Below are 21,133 nucleotides of genomic sequence, written 5' to 3' on the forward strand. Positions count from 1 at the left end.
GTCATTTCAGGTGAATAAGGTGATTCCAAGAACCTGTGTTTGATGAACTGTTTCCCTGTATCTGATGAACTCTGACCTGTGTGTCAAACCAATGAGAAGAGCTGTGAAGGAAAATGGGGGATGGCAGGGAGCAGAAAAGACTAGGTGAAAATTGCTAGATTGTACTTCAAGGTATCATGATCATCTAACTTTTGAGCATCTTCCAGAGTAGGTAAAACTATCCTCTAGCTTTTTTTTCTTTTTTAACTTCTCAAGAACGTTAGTTAGCTTGCTTTGCTGTTATGCAGCAAGGAAAAATATTTGATATAAAGCTTAAAGTAATTGGAATTACTCTCATCCTCTAGAAGAAAAAAATGAGTGAGGAAGTTGTAATTTCTCTGTATACCCTAATCCTATCCTAGGCTATATTGAGGATTCTTAAGACTTTCTTGTATGGAAAACTGGGTTTAACAATAATTTTAAAGACTATTAAAATTCACAGCAGGTGCTGATCAATTGTTTTTTCTTTTGACACAAAAGGAAGGATAGGTTTCAACTTTTTAAGGACTTTAAGTTAGATCTAAAGAGCATTTGCTTGCTATTGAGTGACTGAAGGAGAGTCTACAATCACGTTTTCTAAAGGGTTACAAATGTAATACTAGTCTTATTTGGGATAGTTAAAATTTACCATTGACTGAAGGACTCAATACTTACTGAATATGGGATGAAAATCTGCATTTGAATAGTTATTTTCCCCCCCTCCCCCTCAGGTTAGTGACCTAGGTCTTCCATTATTTGGAAAAGTTTTTAACTTTCAGGCAAAATGTAGGTCGAACTGCTCAATACTATAGGAAAGCTCAATTTGATATAGGAACCTAACACTTTTAATGGGTTCTGAAAAGTAACAGCAGTAATTGGCTTAGAACATTATTAAATGTCCTGTCTGTTCTTTATGGTACTCTTAAGCAGATTCTGTGCTTGAAATCACGACATGTTGAGCTTTTGGATATACTGCCTCTTTGGTTTTTACTCAGGGCTGGCAAGTTTCATAGAAACTTATGTTTCATTATTAGTGGTGTCCTTCATAGAAACCAGGGGTCAGGAAACCATTGTGCCAAACTAGACCAAACATAGAAAAGATGCACTTAAAGGGACTGAACAGAAATTATGAGAAAGTTGGGAGATGGGAAAGAAATCTTAAAATTATAAAATTTCTTATAGAATGTACATTGGCATAATTACTTGATTCAACATAGTCACTATGCATTTATTTACTTTTTAGGAGGGATGTGTGTATGGTTGGGTGGCAGAGAGGCAAGAGTATATATATTAAAAAGGACCTATTTCAGAAGCACAATATTGGTCAAAGAAAGCACGTTGCAGAACAGTATGTAAACTTTTATGTTTATGGGGAAAAAAACTATTTTCTATGGATATGTATACATATATGAATATATTTTTAAACATCTGAAGGACTACGTGCCCAATGTATATAGTAGTCTGAAGAGAGTACAAGAAGGCAGGATTAGAGACTTTTGTTTTTTCTGTAATATTCTTTGTGTGTTTGAGAAGAATTGTTTCATATATGAATTATATGATTAAATATCCGTTTAAAAACAGGTAGAGCATATTCATTACCCTTAAACAGTGTTTATAGTGTAGACAGGGAGTTGAGATCATTTGAAAGAGTGTAAACTAGTTAGAAAATAAGAACAGTAGGGTGGAAGTTTAGAAATGGCTAGTTTTTTGAGGTTAATCCTCTCATGTGTTGAATACATTTAACTTTGAAGTGTTTTATCCAAACATATGGTGAAGCCGTATAGAAAAATCTTCCTTCAGGAATTTCTTCTCTTGTTTTTCTATATTATTTCACAACCCCGTTGATCTTTTAGCCTTTTCAAATCTACCCACCTTTTTTGATCCTGTCTGTGCCTCTTTCTTCCCAGCCAAACCCCCATTGTTCATGGGGCACATGGCAACCAATTAGTGTAGAAACATTGAACATTACTGGCATTGACTGGACAGGCTTGAGTTCACATCCTGGTTTCTGACCAGCTTTGTGACTTTACAAACAGTTAAAGTATGAGCAGTTACATAACAATTGTGAGCTTCTGTTTTCCCTTCTTGTGAAATGGAGAAAATGCCTTCCCTGCAGGGTTGTTTGTGGTGAAGATTGAGATCGCTGGTATAAAGCATTTAGCCCATTGCCTAGCACACAGTAGGCACCATGATTAATTTTATCTTTTTGTCCTAGAGTTGCTTTTTTTCTCAGGTGCTTGTGGCTCTTTGTATCTCTAGGAAAAGAAATGCCGGGGAGTAAGCCAAAAAGAGTAGAAAAGGGTCATGGATTTCTCTCACAAGGAAAAGGCAAGTGCATGGGATAGGGCTGGTAGAGGAAGGCTTGGGGCTGTGCAGAATAGATCAAGCTATTTCTTGAGTTTAGTTGTCAGTCGAACAAGGGTAATCGAACAAGAGTAGGTAAGGGTTACACTGCCTGTGTGGCTATGTGGTGTCAAAGAGGCTCTCTCTGATTGTGTTAGGATTAGGTTGAAAGAGTGTGTTTATGAAAGGATTTAAGGTGAAGGGAGAAGGAGGAAGTCAGGGAGACAGAATGCCCTTTAGAGCAGTGGTCCGCAACCTTTTTGGCACCAGGGACTGGTGCTCCTGTGAGAATTTAATGCCTGATGATCTAAGGTGGAGCTGAGGCAACGATGCTAGCGCTGGGTAGCAGCTACAAATACAGATGAAGCTTCTTTGCTCGCCTGCTGCTCACCTCCTGCTGTGTGGCCCAGTTCCTAACAGGCCACGTACTGGAACGGGACCAAGGCCGTGGGGTTGGGGACCCCTGCTTTAGACCATGATCCGTATTGACTGAGTTTGAGCCCTGACTCTATTGCTTACTAACTCTGTAACCTTGGACCAGTTACATAATCTCTCCAAGTTTTAATTGCTTAATTTGTAAAATGGAGATAAAAGTTACCTGCCATATAGAGTTGTGAGGGAACGCATTCAGCATACTTAAAACAGTGCCAGGCACATATTAAGTACTTGAATAATTTATTAATTTATTAAGTCAAGCTAGGGGAAGAAAGAAAGCAGGGCTAATGAATCTTACAGTGGAGGTGGAAAGACTTTATGTACAAATAACCGATAACATCTATTATTGGTTATATTCAGAGAAAAATAGTCAATAATGGGATGCATTATTTATAAATGTTCTAATACTTCCTGATGTGTGCATTTGTTAAAAACAAATGAAAAAGATATTTTCTTTATTTTCACTATATTGGTTAAAAAAAAAACTTATGAAGAAAAAGACTTAAAAGGTTAGTTGCCACTTGTAACTTTTGTTGTTGAATGGTAAACTGTGGTTAGTTTGTTCTATGCATAATTTCTATGGCATGTTATTGCAAATTTTTTTAGCTTTTCTATCTTTTTTCTGTTTCTTGCATGCTTCCTGGTTAATCAGTTATTTAAGCAACATTTACTAGTAAAACAATAAGGATATAGCAATATAAATTGATGAGACATAGAATTAATTTTAATGAGAAAATAAGTCAGCACTGAAGTTTATTCAATTAAAAAGCCTGTGCACATTCTACACAATATTAGATATTATTTTTCTTTTGAGAAATCATGCATTTCACATGTCATAATGCTTTCATCTGTTGAGTACTAGTGAGCCCCGTTAGGTTAGCATCAGTGAACCTCTAGGTTTTAATATCTGTGTTTCAGTACTCTGAGGTGGCATCACAGAAGTCTTTTTGAATTCTCCCAAATGTTCCAGTAGCCACCAATATACAAGACATCGTACATTCTGTCATCTAGTACTGAAAATAACTACAAAGAGAGAATTATCACCCCTATTGTATAAATGAAGATAATAAATTTTAAAAATTTGTTTAGAATGACATGACAGCATGTGGCAGAGCCAAAATTTGAAAATCTGTCTGATTTCAAAATTTGCTTTTAAAAACCAAGTCACTGTTTCTGTAATCTCCAATTAATTGGAAGACTGCAAAGCTGACTTTTGTCATTGGTCAGGCTTGTTTATTTCCTGTTGCTGCTGTCCTTTTAGTCCCTTCTCTTATTTTACTGTCCCATTTTACGGATCATATTCATGAGTGTGAAGGCTTAACTTGAAGAATCATCCAGTCTAGTGGCTCTCAAATCTAGCCAATCATAAGAATTACCTGAGACATTTATCTCTTTTTAAATTATGATTGTTTTTAGGTTTTAGATAGAGACCAAGAACTTTCATTTTAACTGTTTTACATGTGATTTTGGCAATCTGACAGGTTTGGGAACCACTTCAGATACATGAATCCCCCTCCAAACATCTCCTCCAATTTTCTCAAAAGAAAAATAATATCTAATATTGTCTTCTGACAGGAACTTTCTACCACCTTACCAAGAAGGTCATTTAATCAGTAATTAGATGCAGTGCTTTGCTTCTGTAGAGCTTTCGTTTACTATCCTATATGGATTAGATAACTTCTTTGGATAGATTTTCATACTCCTTAGATATCAGCTTTGAGGCCAGATCCAGGCTTGACTATTCTCTGAACCTCACCCTGCTTATGTGTAAAATAAGTACGTTGTTATCTACTTTGAAGATTATATCAAGAATTAAATGGAAAAAAAAAGAAACTGTCTTGGCTGGAAAGATTCTCAAATGCCTTCAAATAGCCATTTGTTATAGTCTCTTCACCTTATCGGCCTGTTTTGAAACAGTTTCACATCTGCAGGGCTGTAGTTAAAAGTGTGGATATGTATGATAGAAGGCTCCTAGACATTTATTTTGGGATTGTCAGTGCCAAAAATAAGTTGTCATTTTGCCTCCTCATCAGTACACTTTTTTTTTTTTTTAAAACCTTTGGGTTTTCCTTTGGACAAAGAATATGATACGTCTTACGGGGGTAGGGGGAAGATAAGCCTGCATTTCTGGAAATTCAGCTTTACTCCTTAAGTAATTGGAGTTTCCATTGATAACTTGAACCCAAAACAAAATAAATGATCTGCAAGAAGACCTTAAAGGTAAAAGAAAAGACTCCTTGAATATATAGAGACAAAAATGGAGAACCCAAGAAAATATCCCATGTTTCTTATCCAACAGTAGAGACAGATAACTGATGAGTGTTAAAAAGGGAAAAATGGAGTGGAGGAGAAAAGGGGTGGTGGCAGTAAACTAACAAATGTTGAGTACTTGGTCTTTGGCAAACAATGTGAGTGAAATAAATACTTAAGTAATTTCAACCTAATCCTCATGGGTAAGATCCCATTTTACTAATGAGAATACTGAGGCCATTAAAAATGACTAAGACAAGACTTATACCTGGTTGGTCACATGGCAGGTCTAGATTCATGACACCTAGGACTTTACAGAATGTGATTTTTAAAAAATTGTAGTACATATACAAATATATGTTCTTTAAGAAATAGATGCGACTTAGTTTCCATTGTATACATTCGTCTGTCAAAACATTTGTCATACCCTTAATTGGTTATGTCTCTCTCTACTAGTTACTTGCAAACAGAGACTAGGCTACAACATTCATTTCTGAATTACTAGGGCCTACTAGGGGAATGGCCTTCGATTTGTGCATTAAAAGTTTGTAAAATCTGTGCCCTCCACCCCTACTCCTCGTCTATGTGTTAAAAATAAAGTATAGATAGGATTGTCAGGAATGTGAGAAATAATTCAATTCAATCCTCTTTTTATATAAAGGGAGAAATTTCAGGTGCAGACTGAAGAGGTAGATCATAATGTACCCAAAAGTCCCCAATTAATTGTAATTGTTCTAGTATTCTTGCCTCTGGTTCTTAGTGCAGAGCTCTTCATTGGACCTGCATACATGGGTACTGCATTCATTTATTCAGTTCCTCCTTTCTACTCAGTGCTGAGGAAATGCACCCTCTTTCCTGCCTCCCTGGGTAGGTATACAGCCAGGCTTTCCAGAAATCAGAAGAAAACAGCTTCTCAAGAGTTTAAGACAACCTAGAAAAAAGTCATTGTAGCTGAGGTTTTTACCTATTATATCATATTCTTGCTCATTGAGGCAGTCATTTTGCTATCCTGTTGTTCATAGGAGAGGATAAGTGATTATTCACAAGGCTGAATAAACTGTTCAAGAACCTGAAAATAATCTCTCAGTGATGTAGTTTGATTTGGTATGGTTGTTGAGGTGTATGTTTACTTGCTTTTCTTAAAAGCATACTAAATCTGTTCTATAGTAATAAGTTAGGCCATGAGCTGCACTTCCTTTTAGGCTCAGACTGCTAAAAATAATTTGTAGGTCATTGTCTCCCATGGACTTGAGTGAAATGTGGTGGGACAATTATTTTTTTCTTTACTTAGTTTGTGTTAGCTTTCTATTTTCAAAATGTTTTTGAATCTAACATCATGAAAACACTACCTTGGTTTTAAGTTTTTTCATGTGAGTACTTTTCAAAAGGTAATTTTAGTACTTTGGACACATTTTGATTTTTATAAAGTATACCTGTGGAAAAGTGGAACTATGTATGGAAACTATCAATAATAAATATTAAAGATATCCACTAAAATTACATTGAAAGTATAGTCACCTTTTGTTTTTTTCAGGAAAGTAATTATTTGTAGACTGATAATTCTTAATTATGGTCTTCCTCCAGAAAAGATTCATTTGACAGTGGAGGCAGGGGGAATTTACTTAACTTTCTTTTGAATTTACATTTTTAGTTCACATGAGAGAAAGTCAATCTGAAGTAGTGAGACATACATTAAAGAATATTAGGAGAAAGGATGCAATCTAATTAATTATGGAAATTTGTATTGAACTTACTATTGCCAAGTCATTTTTTTTCATTTAATTCTAGCATTAATGTAAGTTTAATGTCATTCTGAAATAAGTCATTATTCTTAACGAAAAGAATGACTGATTAGAGTTATCTAGAACTTTGATTCATGTCATCAGTACATGGGCAGTAGCAAATGATATGGTATTAATTTTATGAAGTAATTTTATGTATTATCTTGTTCTGTTTTTATTTTTAGGACCGGAGTAGGCCCTATGACACTTTTAACTTGCACTCCTTGGAGAACTCCTTAATGGATATGATAAGGACTGATCATGAGCCTCTGAAAGGTAAACACTACCCTCCCAGTGGCCCACCAATGAGTTTCGCTGATATAATGTGGAGGAATCATTTTGCAGGTTAGGAATATTCATATGTCCATTCCTTGCTTGGTGTTTTAAACAAAAATCAGCTTTTTAATAATTGTGATTATTTTGGTTTTGTTTGTTTTTTGTTTGTTTGTTTTGTTTGCTTCTGTAAAGCATTGTGGAATGTATTTAAAGTTTTTTTTTTTTTTTAACTTGGGTTCAGCTACATATGATTTTTAAGGTTGATTGCTTTAATTGTAATGTTTGGCAGAAGCATGTGTTGGGTAGCTGAGGTCGTGGTTATAGCATGAGACCAGAAGCCAAGTTTTCTGGGCTTTGTGCATTTGGAATCCTTAGCTGAACCTGGATAATTCATTTAAGTCCAAGTATACTGCAAGGAAGTATGAGATTTTATAAATCAGTCTCCAAAGACTACTTCAGAAAATTTCACAGGAAAGGGTTTCATGTTATTAAAATATAATCAATTTCCTAGTATAGGAAGTAACATTACACAGACTTAAGAGCAGCCAGCAACCCTTTTGCGTGCATTTTCTGAGGCTAAAACACAAGGAAAATGTTTTAAAGTGTGCAAATATTTTGGGTTAAATATAAGGCAGAAAGTCCCAAGGTCAGCAATATTAAGACTTCCAATTATTACAGCCCATTTAAATTCAGGATAGAGACTGATGCTATCTATGCTCATAATTACAGATAGTTCTTTTTATAGGTTATAGGACTTTTTAGGAGCCCTATTGTGTTTTTAAAATACTGTAATGGAAATTTTCTGTTGAAATATCCACTGTACTTAGATTCAAAGCCTAACTATCTGAAAACTGAAGAGTTTGCCACAGGAATGCCCATCTTGTGTGAACCTTTATGTCCTCTGGAGTCGTGAGGAATTCGATCCCCTCTAATTCTCTCCAGCCTCTTACATAGTGTATGACTGACTGTGAACACCTAATAGTCATTTCCTCAAGCTACACCAGAAATTCATTTCATCCTTTTCTTGTCACACTCATGATTTTCTGCTGCATTCCTCAATTTCCAGTGAAATGAGTTAACAGACTATGAAGAAAATAAAGGATTTTGAGCAAAGCTGTATTTTAAAGCCTTCAGAAATAGAAAAAATCTCTCATTTATTCAGTGTTATATTTAGTCACTGTTACCACTTCTTCAGTTGAAAGATTAGGTGCATGGTAATTTAAAGCATATTTCACTTAAAAGTGAGAATGGTGTAAAAAAACCAATGATATTCACAGACTGGTTTGTTTTTAATATCTTCTAAGGCTGCATTAGTCTTCCTTCTCTACCTCGAACAGCTATAGGCCTTTCCTAATTATTCTAAAATATTCAACCCTTGTTCTATGCATACCTGTCTTATCTTAATCTGTATTCTTCAAACAATAAAAAAATTATAAAAGGATATTAGATTATAGCCTGTAAAATAATTTTCCAGAATTTTGTGGATATTGTTTAAGTAGGAGCTATTGTGCCCTGTTGAGAGTAGCACTGGCAAAGAGGAGGGTACTTTGTTACGGGGTAATATACGGGGCCAGTATCTAGTTGTGCTGGCCCCTTTTTTATTGTATACTGAATTATCTCTGCATAAATTTCTCCATTACACTTGGAAATGTGAGGTTTCATCTATAAAAGCCTTCTGCGTTGTACTTATGTATGTCCTAATAAGTTGGAAGGCATTTAATATGTACTTGTTTATAGCCTCAATATAGTTGCAACTTCTCCGTTCAGTATACCACCCGCATTGACTTCCCATGAATGGACTGCTTCCCGTGGTCAATTACATCATCACATCATTGTCCTCTGGTTCAGGTGTTTGAGCTCCCTGCTTCCCTTTTGCAGCTGGGAGACTTTTAGATCTGGTTTATGGCACCATGCGTTTGATCCTTATTACTTCTAAAAACACAATTATGATGCTAACATTTTAAAGGAAAGATTTTAATTAACTTTTGACTTTAAAAAACAGAGCAAATTATAATAACAAAAAGATAACTTAAAAAAAATTGTGATGGTGTATCCTTTATTTTTCTATTTCCCACATACTAAACATTACACATGTTTTTCTCCGGTCTTCATAGTTTATTGATAGGCCTTAATACTGGACTCTTAGGTTGTGTCCAGCGTTTTCTTCATTATAGATGCTATGGATGAGTTCTTGCACATAGCTCTTAAGATAAAATCAGAGAGAGGGTCTTTGGGACAAAAGATGTAAACATCCAGTCAATTAAAAATAAAAAAGATATAAACAACTAGGTGAATTGAGCTTTAAGAGAAAGGTGCATAGGCTAGGGGACCTACTATGTGGCTTCTGTATGAGTCTGTCCAGAAGTACTTCCCTCTACTCCATTCTGTTTTCCTCCCTACCTTTAGTATCTTTTTCTCCCACTTGAACATGGGAACACTATCTTGAGGGTTACAAAACTCATATTATAGTCGTTGGTTTTTTGTTTGCTTGTGCGTTTCAGTGTTTTTCTTTGGAGCTCTATTTTTCTTTAGAAAACAATACATTCTTGCTCATTGTAAGAAATTCATATAGTACATAAAAGACAAAAAGGAAAGTGAAAAAACCACCTGAGACTTACTATGTAGAGAAAACAAAGATTATTGTTATTAATGTTCTTCCAGATATTTTATATTCTCTGTAGAGGAGATGAAATTTCACCTCAGCCTTTCTGACTTTGAGTCATTTAAACCCGGGTTTGAATTCTGGCTCTGCCTCTGGTTTGCTACTGATATAGATAAATTAGCCTCTTCAAACTCTTAGTGTCCTCATCATTAAAATAAAGCACTACTTCTTAGATCAGATAAAGTTTCTGACACTCGAAACTGCTCAAATTGTTATCTACAATTTTTTGCTGGCAGTAGTAGTGTTTTGCGTATTGCCTAGCCTGGGTAATAAACCTTTATATCCCTATAATATTTACTTCCTTCTGGCTAGACTGCAGCTAAACGTTGAAAGCTTTCAAATGCAAGTTGTCAAAATTTTGTATTTGCCATAGATAAATAATGATTATAAGGATAAATGTTCTATAATTATGAAAAATTACCTAAAAGAGGAAGAAAAATAATCCTAAGTTATGTTGGCTTTCCAAAATTGCATATCTGAATAATGTAAAGAAAGTATAATAGGATATCACATTCATGAAAAATAGAGTACTTCATGATGTACTTAAAGTGAACATGGTAAAAATATGTTCACAGTGATAATTTCATCTTAGAAATGTATTCAGCAAGAAATCCTTTTATTCTATAGTTCTCTTGATTCAGAGAGGGAAAAAAGGGTTAGTGGGAGAAATGACCGAATAGGAAGTTCAAGAAGTAATAAGATTTCTGTTTTAGTAGAGCTTTAACAGTTTTCCAGTTACATTTATACTTATACTAGGTCAGCGTTGAAGATGTTTGTAGGAAATTTGAAAAGTTCCCCACCTCGTCCCCCATGATAAAAATGTCAAGTAGTGTAGAGGGAAAGTCAAACTGAATTCTCTTCACAGGACCCTGAGATATGTCTTCTAAAGTGTTGATCAAATTACAGAACCCTTATTTAAATAAAAATTAGACTTTTTTTTTTTTGGCTTCTCGAAGATCTCAAACTATAGTTCTTTGTTATAACAGAATAACATTTTAACAGTTACCTGTTTTCTCTTACCATCTGATTTTTCCTGTTGTTCATTCAAGAGAATGCCTCCAGGAGATGACAGTTTTGAGAGGGTGATGAACTAATGAAAACTGTACCTTATTTCTTAAGTACAGAAATTCTTGGATTGGTAGATATATGAGTGAGGCCTACGTGGGAGGAATTGTCCTCTGCCCTCTTTTATAGTGGACTGAAAGGAAATCCGACTCCTCATAACTGTAAGAATTGAGGGGATTTCTGGCATTGGAAGAGGCAGCATAAGAGATAGGGAAAAAGGTTCATCTGTATACCCTCCTTACAGCTGTCCCCTGACTTGCTACTAATAATGAGGGTTCATCTAGCCTTTGGGGAACCCCTGTGAAAACCCAGGGTCATTAAGCCTCATTGATCATTACCCTCCCTTAGGATTAATATTCAAAGTGGACATTCAAAGTGAGAGAGAAGAATAGTAGGGAAATACCAACCATGGTGCATTGAGCAGTGTAGGTGACATTGAGAAGCAAGGTCCTGTCTCCTGGCTGGGGCAGCACAGTGGAGCAGATATCTTGGCAAAAAAAAAAAAAAAAAAAAAAAAGAACCACCTTTTTCTCATCCCACACAGTCTCCCTTTTTCAACAGAAGAGTAAGTAGGCCTGGCCTACTACTTGGGGGTAATGTCTGATAAAACATTTTTATATATTCGAATTTTCTGTTCCTTCACCATTTATGGAATTGAAATTTGAAAAATGAAAAGAGCAAGTGTCAGTTGAGAACTGATATTGAAGAGTTTGCTTTTTAAATACATATTGAATCTGGGGAAAAAATAGCTATCTTTCGATAATAGTGCTTTAAAATATTTAAATTGACAGAAACTTGGAAGGAATAAATGCCATCCCTTTGGTGTTAGAGAGGTATTTTAATTTATTAATCACAATTTAAATTTAGTAACATATAACCTTTCACAAAATTGGCCCTTTTTGTGGAATGTTGAGATGCCCTTGTTATAGAAAAAAGTGGACCTTCATTACATTTAATTTGTTCAGAAAAATGTACTGTCTCTTTACTTACTTGAATTGTTACTCCAGTTCTATTTTTGTGCTGCTTCCCTTCCTCCCATATCAGTTTGTCTTGTATAAAAGTTAGCAGATTCCACAGACTTTGGGGCCACAGGTTCTAACTGAGCAAGAGGTAATTGTTCTTGTTCTATATGAGAGAGAGGAGACAGTATAGATAGAAGTTGAGTGATTTTCTTCATTGGTACCTCCCATTAATTTGCCAAATGATCCTTTCAATATAGCAGTGTAATCACCCGAGAGTTTTAAAAGAAAAAGATTATGAGTACATTAATCCTGTGTACTACCTCCAGAAATTCTGATGTAATTGTTCTAGAGTACAGCCGGAAATGAGGAAACGTAGGTGCAAGGGGATTGATAACATGTTGAAAATTATCCACTGCTAGTATGTATGCAGAGAAACTAGGATTTGACCTCAGGGTCTAAGCTCTCAGCTTTTTCTTCTTGGTTGTTTGGAACATATGTAGGATATTATAGTATCAAACTCATCATTTTTCCTTAAAGGAGATTTAAAACACTTGACTGTATTCTTACATATTATGTTATTACAGCTTGTTGATAATTTTTCTGAAGGAATGTATCTTCAACTTTATAGAGAAAAGTGGTGGGAAATAGAATCCAGTAGAATATGCATTTTGTTTTTGAACCTTTTCTAGAACATGGCACTCACATTCTGTTATGTGAAGGTCCTGAAAGACTTGACTTTTTAGAGCAAATGGGAATGATTAGAGGAAGATACAGCAGTTGTTCCCTATCTTATAATGTATTGCAGAAGTGAAGAGGTAACTTTCATAATTAATATGAATTAATAAAAATTCCAATTTTTATTTTCGACATGTAAAAATATGGGTTTAGTTTGACTCTGAAACTTGGAATAATAGTAGAGGTAGTCTTTTATAACTGGCCTCTTAAATATGAATGTGAATCGAGCTTATGAGACTGTGATTTTTACAGTCTAAATAACCATGTGGAATTCTATTCTCCAGCCTCTCCCTCCATTCCTTCTCACCCCCATTTTTCAGACTGTGCAGTGAGGAAAGTGAGACAGTCTCAGATTTTCACAGCATCATTTAACTCAGTAAAACCAAGTATGCTTTCCAGTTTTCAAAACCTTATATTTTACACTATACTTAAAAGATAGCTAGCTGACAAGAACAATTTAAAAATAGCAGACCATGGACAAAATGTCACGCTGGCAGCACTAGACTGCATTAACAAAAATCACCAGATGTCACACACTAGATTCTATTTCCACAGCTGATTAAGCAGCAGTATTTGTTGGACAAAAGGAAGAAAAAAGAAATGGCTTCATCTGAATTTAGAATCAGTTTTTCTTTTTTTGTTTTGTTTTCTCTCTCTTCCAAAATCCGATAATAACTGTAAGACTTAAGGTGTACAATGTGTTAAATAAATAATAAAATTATAAAATAATTCCCAATTTTAGAAAATAAACCTTTACACATATACACTCCCTAAACTAGGAGACTATAAATCAAAATGTTAACAGAACTTGTCTTTGATTGGTGATCTCATTTTCTTCATTTTTCTGTATTGTCTGTTTTTTCTTCATTGAAAATATATTGCATTGTATTTTGTAATCTAAACATGAATTTTGGAAGAGGTAAAGAATGTAGCTTAAAGAAGCCATAAATGGTTTTACTAAAAAGAATTTGCATTTAGTTGGAAAAAATTAGGTTATATTTAAATAATTTGTTCTGATGGGTCTGGCATTGACCTAGAACTGCTTATAATATCTTTTTTGTTGATAATGTTGATCCAGAGATTCAGAGATCTGTTGAGTCCAAGAGGCCAACAGAATTAGGGAGGACACCAGGAAAAGCAAAAAGTTGTGTTTTCAGCAAGTAGTGAGGCCTTCATCTACAAAACATTGCCTAAGGCTTTTGTTTTGCTGCATCTTTCGAAAGATCGAATTGGAAGAAATCAATGTGGATAGAGGACGATAATCAGAAAACTACTGAACTGCTTTTCAGTTTCATCTTTCCAGGCTGAAAAGTCCTAAAACCTCATGGAAAGAGTCCAAAAAGGATCCACTTCTAGTGGACTATAGAGAAGGGCAACCCTTTGAGTATGGGAACATAAGTAGTTCTAGAAACATAAGAAAAACTATGTGATGTAATGATTGTAAACTACATAATTCTTTACTATAAGTGATTGTAGCACAGGAAATGAAAAGTTGAATGAGGACCAGCCAAATTTGGGCTTACTTGGTTTTCTTGATAATGCTTTATTATTCTAGAAATGTTTAGTGAACATCCCTAGCTTTTAGGAACCACACTCACTTCTCAATATTCCTTAGTCGAAGAGCATAGAGTCCCTCTCTATATGCCATTTCCTTAAGTTCTGATGGGCAGTGATTTTGAACTCTTAACGGGTTTTTGGCAGACTTTCCAGTGACTGGCTATTTACTGTTCTATTTGAATACCTCAGAATATGATGAATAAATTGCATCTAGTTCTCATGGATGTTACTATTTGGTGGTAATGAATCTAAATAATGTCTTGATTATCTGAAAATCATGGAGAGAACACTGATATAGCTAACTAAAACCAGAATGGAAATTCTCCCTACTGAATCAAAGCCTTGTTCTGGTGACAAATTTTCCTATAATAGTTTTGATCAAGGTGATGGTAGGAAATAGCACTCATTGCATGTGGTGTAGACTATAATTTTTAATGACTCTAAATTGACTTAGGGGCTAGAAAAATGTAAGACACAGCAATTACATATATAGATACTGTTAAAGGTATCTTTTAATGATGGGTAGTTTTTGAAACTCCTAATAATTAGCTTCTAGTAAATATGAAAAGATAAATGAAATCTATTAAAAATAAACAGGCATTTCTATTATTAAGAGATAATTCTCTGCTAATATGATTTTCTGTAGAAAACATTAAATTATATTCTAAGAAAGAATTTTACCTTAATATAAGTGCTAGCAAAATAGTCTCCACAAAACTAGAGATATATATAATGTTTTCCTCCTAATAAGGAAGTTTAAATTAGTAAGAACTAAAAGTAATTCTTATTGAAAGTTCTATAATGCTTTATAGATAATTAGAATAGTTTCATCAGAATCTATCAACTGTTGATGATATCTCTATTCTTATTTACTCTTCTTTCTCTCTCCTTCCCTCCCTTCTTTCCTCTTTCCCTCTCACTCATCCATCAGTACAAGCAACATTACACTTAAGAGAATTTTGTTTTTAATATGAAGTGACCTTTTACAAATTACTGTGGATCTTTAAGTGATTAAGGTGGCCTTGATTTGACTAGGAATTCATGATTACTCTTTTTTATTTGAGGCAAATACTGTTTTGTCCACTGTGACTCTTCTCCTTTAGGCCAGAAGAGCTTGATAATGCTGTTTGCCTCTAGTACCCCATAACAGAGTTTAATACCAAATGATGACTGACCTTTTGCAGTTATACATAACACTGTATGTGTTGGAAAAGTCAATCACTTATCCCCAGCTTTCTCTGTATCATTCTCCCCCAAAATACTATTGACATTTATTTAAACAATGGTACTGACCTAAAATTAATATTTTTATGAGAATTTTATGGTCACCGTTGAAATAATTGGACATGAAAACCTTGAAGATCCAAGTTCATAGATACTAAGCATTGTTTCAATAACTATTTTGCTTAAGGAATTGGTCAAGAAAACTTATTAAGTATATTTTTTCATATAAGACTTATATTTTTCTTTTGATACATCCACCTTCTTTCCCAAATAATTAATGAAAAAACATACCAGATATCTATATCTTTCACTCTTAACCGAGATAGGCAAAATTGTTTGTAAAGGGCCAGAGAATAAATATTTTAGGCCTGTGGGCCATATTGTCTCTGTCACACATTATTCTTTGTTTTTAATTTTTGCTTTTTATAACCCCTTAAAAATGTAAAAATGATTCTTAGCTCAGAGGAGGCATATATAAAAATAGGTAGCCAGCCAGTGTGGGCAGTTTGTGACCCCTGTTACTATAAGGACAAAGATTTGGAGACAAGCATTATGCCCAGGGTCATATAACTAGTTAGTGGTAGGGGTAGCAATAAGAACCTTAGACTTTTAGGCCAGTCATAGTTCCCCACTCTGTTATGTGAATGTTACCATCTTTCTTCCAGTTGCCATTCTGATAATTGTTGTATTTTTGAGCCACAGTGAAACCTTTATCTAATTCCCTCTAAGCTTCAACTTTATATATTTCTTGAATTTATTATTTAGCTGCTTGAATTTGAAGGGCACTATGAATGATTGTTTAAATAAAATGCTTATTAATTCAGGGAGTTGGCATGTTTAAATTGGAATGCTGGAGATGCATTAAAATTTCAGACAATTATAATGGGAGCTTCTTTTTTGTTTTGTTTTATTTATTTGTTGTTATTGAGACTTGGCTTTGTTTTAAGATTTTCACGTGTATATTTTATGACTTGATTTAAAAATTGTTGTAATCGCTATGTCCTTGGATAGCATTATTTGTTATAGATTTATTTTTTTGCAAATGATCATATTATACAATGTATTTGAAACAATTATATTAAGCATTATTTTCTTTGTGCTTAAAATAAAATTATTTTATTTTTTAGGACGCATGGGAATAAATTTTCATCATCCAGGAACAGATAATATTATGGCACTTAACAGTAAGTCTTCATATGAAATATTCTATAAAATTAGCAGTCAGGTTTACAGCATATCATTTTCCCTTTTTTAATTGTTTATTACATTTCAACCTTCTAATGAATGCAGTATAGACCATTATTCTATACCAGTGGTTCTCAAAATGTGATCCCTGGACCAGCAGCCTCATCATCTTTTGCGAAGTTATTAAAAATGCAGAATCTCAGGCCCCACTACAAACCTGCTGAATCAGAAACTTTATGAATGGGGCCCAGAAATCCATGTATTAATAAGTCCTATCGGTGATTCTGATGCAGGTAAAGTTTGAGAACTGCTACTCTATACTAGATATTGACAGATTACATCCCCATGAGCCAAATCTGGCCCACTGTCTGATTTTGTAAAGAGTTGTATTGAAACCCAGCCACAGCCTATTCATGAGCAGAAAACTTTGCTGACCCTTGCTGCATACCATTGGGGTAGAGGAAGGAAAGAAAGGAGAAAGAAAGGAGAGAGGCTGAGGGAGGCCAAGGGAGAGAGGGAGAAGGGTAGAGAATGTGAATGAATAATTCAACTTACTTATGTATGACTCAGAATTTTCTCATTGTGGTAGATAGCCAATAGGTGCTTCAAACTGGATATCAGGGATCTCCCCTTAGTGGAATTTATGTGGTATATAGGTGTCAGTAGCTTTGCAGGTTAGAAATGGTTTTTTCAATAATAATTGTTGGATTAAGTTCTGGAACATCAAAATCTTATTAACCAGAAAGTCATTGTATTAATCAATACTGGAAGAAATATCTGGCTAGTATCAATTCTCCTAAGTGTCTTTGGACAAAATATTTTGCAGAAGAACAACCTCTGTACTGAAATGGTCAGTTGTCAGAAATACCTATATAAGCCATTGATTTAAGTTTTCTCCTCTATCAAATGAGTGATATCAGGTTATCTTCTCTCATCCTCTGAGACATACAAGCTGACTCTCAATACACATGGGGGATGTACTGAGTAAATCCAGGGTTGTGCACAATATTACCCTTTCTCCTCTTGTTTGATTAAGGGTATTAAAATGCCAGGAGTTCCTAAGGCCAGATTTTAGATTATCTCTAAAATATGTATTTCACATTTCTTTTGGTTCTGACATGTAGCCTTCCTCCCAGTGAGCACTGCAGAGAACGACTGACAGTACTTGATGATGCAGGTCCTCTTCACTGCACGCACATTTTGTTCTAAATAGCGAGTATCCCCTCTTTTGGAAGGTCTTGGAAACAATAAAATTCCAGACTATTCACCACTGTTTTCTAATTTCTGAAAGCAAGGTCATTTTGCAATTAGATTATGCTGCCCCTGGTTTTTTCTTAGAATTAGGTACATTAGGGTGAGGATTAATAAGTGTGCTTGACTTGCTGAGCTTCAGCAATTCTGCAAAACTTTTTTGAAAACACATCAGTTAGGTGATGGGATTTAGAAGGAAAAAATAGTATGGTAGTGTGTCTGTCTGAAGGAATGAATGTGTGTTTGAGAAAAGATCTAATTTGACATGATGTGAGTCCTTTTCTACAAAAGAGAGTATATAATTTATGATTTTTTTGTGTAAAAATGAAGCTAGAAGATGTTTGTTTTTAAAAGGTTTTGATTCTCTTTGATTTGATTCTCTTTAATCAACTGCTTTTAAATAAGAGATTTCATTTATGTTCTTTCCACTTTGTACATATTGCCTAAAATGCCCCTTTTAGCCTCTAAATTTTCTCATCTGTAAGAGAAGGAAACTGAATTAGGTCATCTTAATGATTGCTTTCAGACTGAAAATTCTGTGATTCATAATTGTTAAAGTACCAAAAGTGTCATTTTGCCAATGTCTGTATCAAATGTTGATGAGTTATGCATATTTGCAACTTTATGGCAGATGTCAGAGTGTATCTATCTTCAAATGACTCTGTGAGTGCTGTCCTATAGGCTCCTTAAAGTAAACCATAAAAACAACCAGAGTTTGATGTTTATATTTCTTACGTTAATTCTCTTTCAAAGTTGACTCCAACTTGAAATGATTGGAATAAACAAAATATCCTCCTCGGTAGATACTTGTGAGACCTACAGGCTTTGACAGATTTGCTGTAATAAAGTTTTTTCCCTTTTGTATATTTGGGCCCAGGCCATCTGGTGACATATATATAACACATACGCAAACACACCTACGTATTTTTTGTCTACCTTCTTACACCTACCATTTGTTGGCCCAACAATTATTGTTCTGTAGCTGATCTGCCCTTCTTCCTTTCCTTCAGCTTTCATGTAGGATTAATTGAGATGAAGTCACAAATCACTGAAACTTTTAATTCAAAATCTCTGATATCGAGAGATACTACATTGAAGTTGAAGTGTATTTTCAGACAAGAAGGGACTGGCTAAGAAAAAGAATTGAGTCAATGGTTAAATTTTTAAAACAGGAAATATGAGTCAGTTATAGTTCCTTCTTTCTTACCCTTTTTTGCTATGCAGAATCCATGTTTTCTAACTCTTTATGTAATGCTACCACTCACCATGTCTTCAAAAAATCAATCCTTTTACTTCCTTGATCTCACCAAAACCCAAATCTCTCCTGAAGACATATTCTCCGCTCTCCTGACTTAATGGGAAAGTCAGGTATCATGGAGAGCATATTCACTTCTGAGTACTATATCCCAGCTTTGAATGGGCCAGTTTCCCATTTTTTTGGTGTTCCTAGTGCATACCATCCAGTTATACTTTCCTCTGAGAATCACCACTGTTGTCGTCACCTAGAAGACAGAAGATGGAGCTTGGGAGGGGAGGATAGGATACCAACTATAGAAAAGAGTAAACCTATAGACATTTAGGATGTGGAAAGATTGGCAATATATGTATAAATCCAAAGAATCTACTGATTTTTCCTGTTCAAGATCATGAATCTAGTAAGAATTAGCAGGCCGACCTTTGGGGAGAAAATTAAGAGACATCTAAATTTTGGCTTTTCTCAAAAATATTAGGCCCTCAAGTATTGCAGAATATAGACGGGGTTGGAGGAAGAAATTCTGATCTACCAGTAAGAACTGTCACTTGTACAGTATTTCCAAAATAAAGTTCATTCTGAAAAAATATGTCCCTTCCATTTAACCTGGCAATATAGTTTTTCTAAACTTTTAAATAAGTCTGTCCTTTCATCCTCTTCACTCTCACAGCAAAAACACTAGAAGTTCGCATGTCTTTTTATTTTTTCTGCTAGAAAAGGAAGGAGGCTACTGAGAATACTTCTAGCAATATATATAGTAGTTCTGTCAGCCTTCCTGACACTAACAGTAACATGTGTTGTTTCATTTGGTTGTTTATGTTTTTATTTTTTTTTGAGGGGGTTACACTCTAGAGTTAAGTTTAGTAGTTACGGGCTTGTACAGAATTGATGCCTGACTTAGTGATTTTTTTCCTCTATCATGATAGTCCTCAGAAAAGGATATTGGTACCTGTATGATCAGTCAAGTGATCCAAATTTTTGGCCAAATTAATGTTCAAAACTAGAATGCCTGGTTTTATAATTTACTCTGAGAGTCACTGCCAAGTTGTATCCATTTTATCCTTTTAGACTGGTCAACTCTTCTTTTTCCAGTAGAGAATGGGCCTGGAAAAACAGTTAAATATCAGAAAGTTGATTGATGAGCATAAAATTAGAACAGTGGGAGTAGTGTGGCTTAAGCAATGGTATCATTCAGCTTCAAGAAAGTACCTTCTGAGCAGTCTGGGTGGTGGTATGTGAAACCTGAAGATGAAGCAGTGAATTAGCATAGCCATAAAAAGCATTGTCTAGGTCAGGCGGGTCTGGTTCCATCTCTTACAAACTATACAACCTTGGGGCCACATTCTTAAATCCCTTGCCTCTGTTTTCTTCACCTATAATATCGTGAATAATGATCACTAAAGTGGCTGTAGACAGGCATCTGTCAGAGATGACCACTGCAATAAAGTGAGTTGTAATCTTTTTGCTGGTGGGAGGTCTTGGCTACGATTTGTTAAAAAAATGCAACATCTGTGAAGTGGAATAAAGTGAAGTACAATACAATGAGATATACCTGTATAAATCTTTTAAAGCTTAGCATAGTGACTGACTAGTAGTAGATAATGTTCAAGTGAGGTGTTGTGATGGCTTGCATCAGCTTAAGCTGCCTTCTAAAGATTTCCTTTTCTTTGTGTGTTAGACTTTCAAAATATGAGTTTATCTTAAACATTGATTATATAGATGTTTTCCTGATGGAATTTAAGGCAGCACACCTACAAGTCACTTAAGGCCTAGAGTAGCTGTACTCAGTACTTACCATCTCTTTTTATGTGAATCTTTCTTTTCTGCACGAAATGCTTCCTGCCTCTATCCCCTGACTTTGGAACGTGCACCTTTTTTGAGGCTTAGAGTTGCTATGTCTTTAATGAATAGCACTTTTAAAGGCACTATTCGGTGATACTTGGAATGTAAAATGGTATAGCCATTTTGGACAATAGTTGGGCAGTTTCTTTTTATTTATTTATTTTAATTAGTTTCAAGTATACAGTACATTGGTTAGACATCTATATAGTTTATACAACGATCTCTTCAATTGCTCCCTCTCTCTTCTGACCCTCCACCTAGCCAACATATTAATGCTAACTGCATTCCCTATGCC

General features: G+C 34.9%; 1 protein-coding gene across 1 annotated transcript in view; it reads left to right on the plus strand.

The window, feature by feature from the left end:
• CPEB3 (cytoplasmic polyadenylation element binding protein 3) overlaps positions 1-21,133 on the plus strand; it is a 172,863-nt gene that overhangs the window by 51,916 nt on the left and 99,814 nt on the right. The window contains 2 exon segments of the mRNA XM_023531442.1: positions 7,013-7,172; positions 16,436-16,492. Of these exon segments, the coding sequence (XP_023387210.1) occupies positions 7,013-7,172; positions 16,436-16,492 (217 nt within the window).

This window comes from Pteropus vampyrus, unplaced genomic scaffold (genome assembly GCF_000151845.1).
Source record: "Pteropus vampyrus isolate Shadow unplaced genomic scaffold, Pvam_2.0 Scaffold68, whole genome shotgun sequence".
Taxonomy (NCBI): domain Eukaryota; kingdom Metazoa; phylum Chordata; class Mammalia; order Chiroptera; family Pteropodidae; genus Pteropus; species Pteropus vampyrus.